The sequence below is a fragment of the Ctenocephalides felis genome, unplaced genomic scaffold (genome assembly GCF_003426905.1).
Source record: "Ctenocephalides felis isolate EL2017-DRISC unplaced genomic scaffold, ASM342690v1 CF-g0.4_SCAFFOLD_01170, whole genome shotgun sequence".
Classification (NCBI taxonomy): domain Eukaryota; kingdom Metazoa; phylum Arthropoda; class Insecta; order Siphonaptera; family Pulicidae; genus Ctenocephalides; species Ctenocephalides felis.
In genome coordinates, this window is record NW_020537324.1 from 35,055,202 (window position 1) to 35,059,290 (window position 4,089).

General features: G+C 29.6%; 1 protein-coding gene across 1 annotated transcript; it reads right to left on the minus strand.

Annotated features, from left to right (window-relative positions):
* Positions 1-4,089, minus strand: LOC113365810 (trypsin-like). The gene is made up of 6 exons (XM_026607355.1): positions 4,007-4,089; positions 3,739-3,926; positions 3,115-3,234; positions 2,890-3,039; positions 678-845; positions 1-251 (listed from the first exon to the last, which is right to left on the minus strand). Exons 1-6 carry the CDS (start codon positions 4,065-4,067, stop codon positions 135-137), a joined length of 804 nt encoding a protein of 267 aa, XP_026463140.1. The 5' UTR covers positions 4,068-4,089; the 3' UTR covers positions 1-134.

Sequence of the window (4,089 nt, forward strand, 5' to 3'; positions counted from 1 at the left end):
TATGTGTATATAATTTATTTAAAAATAACAAAGGTCAAAAATAAGTTTTATGTACAAAAAATCTTCTAATCAGAAAGTCATTAATTCGTTACGTGTGAGATTAAAATTTTGAATAAATTTCGTAGTTGTTGAATCTATTGGGCATTTTGTTTGATCCAGTCCACATAAGCAGAGACCCTGGTGTAAACTGATGGGTATCCAACACCACCGCAAGGAATGTAGCCCCAGGACACAACACCCAAAAGTGTAGCCTACAGTAAAGAAACAAAATTTTTTAATAACTTACATAATAAAACTATCTCACATTAGACTATATTGCGTTCCCTGAATTTATAAATGACCTTTTTTTCTGGTACAAACACGAGTTAAAAACTCAATCAAAATCAGACAGGTAATATAATGTAATTAAATGGGTTTAGTGGTGTATTTTAATGAATATTCATTTTTTATTTAATATTTTGAACTTGGTTTTAACTATAAACGCGTATCAGATCATCATATAACATTATTAACGTTAAACATTATTTACTTAAAAAGAATTTTGATTACATCAAAATTTAATGGGGCTGCATATAACAAGATTCCTCTTTTTCTGGAACTTGTTTGCAATGTGCTTCTTAATTAAATATCTTTTGACTATGAATATCGATTAAAAATTTTATTCTAAAATTACTGACCTCGCTTCCGTTATATTGTACAAGTGGGCCACCTGAATCTCCAGAGCAAGCGCTAACTCCACCAGTCAAGGGTCCAGTGCACAAGTTTGTTGGGTGCAATGGAGTAGATCCTGCTCCTCCTAGAGCCTTTTCACATTCGGGGTATGGTACGATTGGTTTGTCAACGGTCTAAAAAGAAATTAAACCAGTTAAAAACTCATACTTTTGTTCAATAAACAACAATCATGAAAAAAATTAATGACCAAGGCTTTAATATGATTAATATATATTATTCACATCTTCCTCATGGTCCCTCATACTACATTAATCCGTAAAACAAAGTATTGAGGTCGTATAATTGTTAGACAGTATTGAAAATTTCAAACTTTTTTAATAAATCAAAAATAGAAACTTAGTACCTATTTGAAATCTTATACATTTTATATGTTGGGGGTACATAAATGTATTTATAGTGACCTAACAGCAACTTGACGCACTTTTGAACAAACTTGTACATCCAGAAATCGTGATATTATCTCGTATAATTTTAGAAGCAATTAAAGAATTATAATGAAAAAAGTATTATATAAATTTGCCATAAAAATATTACAAAATTTAGTTAGTTCCTCAAGGAGAAGTTTATGTTTGTGCAAAACATCCTAAAACGATTCTGAAACGAATTTAAAAACCATTCAAAAAATTTTGATTAGTTTTTGGTCAAGATCGGCCGGTCTTCTTATTCGTAAGTATTTCATTTAAAAAATATAAAATTGACAGAAAAATGTTTCTTTGAAAAAATGCCGTGGAATAATTTTATTGGCCGTAATCGCTAACAAACTATCATATTGCCTCAGATGGATAACCGAGTGATGCGGTAAACCCGCATGGATAACCGAGTAATAGTAAGCATGCAAAAAATGCGGGCGCACGCCTTAGGGGGCGCCAAAACGAGATTCGGAAATTTATAATATATTATTATTTTTTTATTTTTTATTTAAATTGTTTATAATAAACAATCTGACTTAACTATGGATACGGAGACACAAAAAGCATATTCAGTTTGCAATGTGATACAGTAGAGACAATTAACCGATTATTAACTCTACAAGTTAGTAAATTATTGTTTTGCTTATTGTTTAATGTACTTATTACATTTTCTCTTCGTTTGAAGTTAACGTGAAATCGAAAAAACATTATTTAGTGTACATCCCCTAAGCGCAAACCTACGAAAGTTTAATTTAACTATTGGGCGTTATTGATGAAAAATTACGAGCTGATTTATTTGAAACGGTACTTATTAAAGAAATATATACTAATTATAATAGAAAAAATGGAAAATGGGGATCAGTGCTTAGAAAATGGATTGTTTATTCCGAGAAATTGAATTGTAACTTTTGTTTTTGTTTGAAATGTTTCGCATCTGATGAACTTTGAACGTTGAAGACATGCGTTGTTAGTGTTATGAAAAAAAATACAAAAATGACTTTGGAACAAAAATCGTTGAGCTTTTTTTATATCTAGTGGTGCCCATACTCTAAATTTAATTATTAACTATGCAAAAATAATACAGATACAAATACAATCAGATTTTTTTTCAATATTCAGGAAATATGTGATTTCTTTGCATCTTTTACTGATCTTTGACAATACTTTTAAATTACGTTAAAATACTCTGAATCTAATAATGAATCAATTCGGCCTCTACGATATCAATAAGGAGAAGTTTACGATGCACATTTTAATATTGTAAATACTGAAAAAATAAATTAAAATAAAATTTAAAAAATCCTACGTGAAATACGAGAGTTATATTAAAAATGAAAGACTAGTTTTTTTGCTCGATTTGCTTAACAGAATAAATCGCACAATAAATAAGTAAAATGCTCAAGTGTTATTAATGTTTAAAACCCAAACATTAATATTACACATATGTTAGAAATACTTGGAAATTTAAAAATGTTTGATTACGATCAACCCGTGAATTGTCACGATTTTGTAAATAAATTTAAAATCCATGTATTTTATACGCTTTTAAATTATATCTAATTTTTTCTTACGATTAAAAATTAATTGAAAAAATGTACGTAAATATTTATATACTTTTAATGATAAACCGTTAAAACAGTTAAAATTATTGGGGGGGCGCAAGAACAAATTTTGCATGCGGGCGCTGAAGACCCCAGGACCGGCCCTGTATATATATATATATATATATATATATATATATATTTACCTGTAGCTTATTGGGGTAGCTGGGGAAGCTGGAAGTAGAAGTAGATCCCCATCCAGACAAAGTAACTTGTCCTGAGTGAGCCTCATCTTTAGTTGGAAGCTTAACAGCTTTAACGTTTTCGTTCAGCTTGAATGGTGTGGCAACTTGGATCTAGAATATTTTTATAGTTTTTTTTATAGAACTTTGATTTTATGCTTATTTTTTGTTTAATAAAATATAATTTACCAAAGCGATGTCATAAGGATTGACGCCTCCAGCATAAGATTTGTGCACAATGGTTCTCTTGAAGGCAGATCGCTGTTCAGTAGCTTCAGTTTTTGAAAGATCGTGTTTTCCTACTACGGCCTGAAATCATAATATTACATCAAAAAATTATATATTTGATTAATATAAATATTAATTCAAACCAGAGCTGGCGATCATTTATAGTCACTAAAATATTTGATCATCTATGATATATTTCGTCATAAATTTAAAATTAATGAATCTATATTTAGATCATTAGAAAACTACTTATTGTTTAATATATGCAACAAAGCAGCTGTGAAAATGATTTTTTGCAGGCAAGCTATAGCTCAATAATAGCTAATGACTGTAATCAAATTAAAAATACTATGCACTATTACTTAACAAAATTTGAATTTTTTCTATACATTAAATAAAAATCATTATCTTAAAATAACTTAATTTTCTTTCTGTAAAAATTAATATAGCCCTTTAAATTGCAATAAATATAATTTTGTGGAGAATTTGAATTATTCATCTATATTTATAATTTTTAAAGTAATTTCTTGAAATCATTAGTATTTAGAGCAATGGAATTGAATTTAAAAAAGATGAGTTACTTACATCGAATCCGGAAGTGCCACTGATGCAATGAGCAGCAGTAAGAACCCATTCAGAATTGATGATGGAACCACCGCAGAAGTGACTTCCAAATCTTTGGAGGGATACTTGCCATGGGAATTGATGCTCATTGGCAGTGTGTCCACCTACAACTCGTGGGAATCCATCGGGAAAACCCAATACTTGGGGTTCTTAAACAATAAAAAGAATAATTAAAAATCACCATTAAAATTACAATAACAGTTGTATTGAGATTGTTATAAATATTTACCACTGGCTGGTGGAGCAGCTGATGCTACAGCCACAAAAAGAGCAAGTACAAACAGTTTCATTTTAGCAAAAACACTATATCTT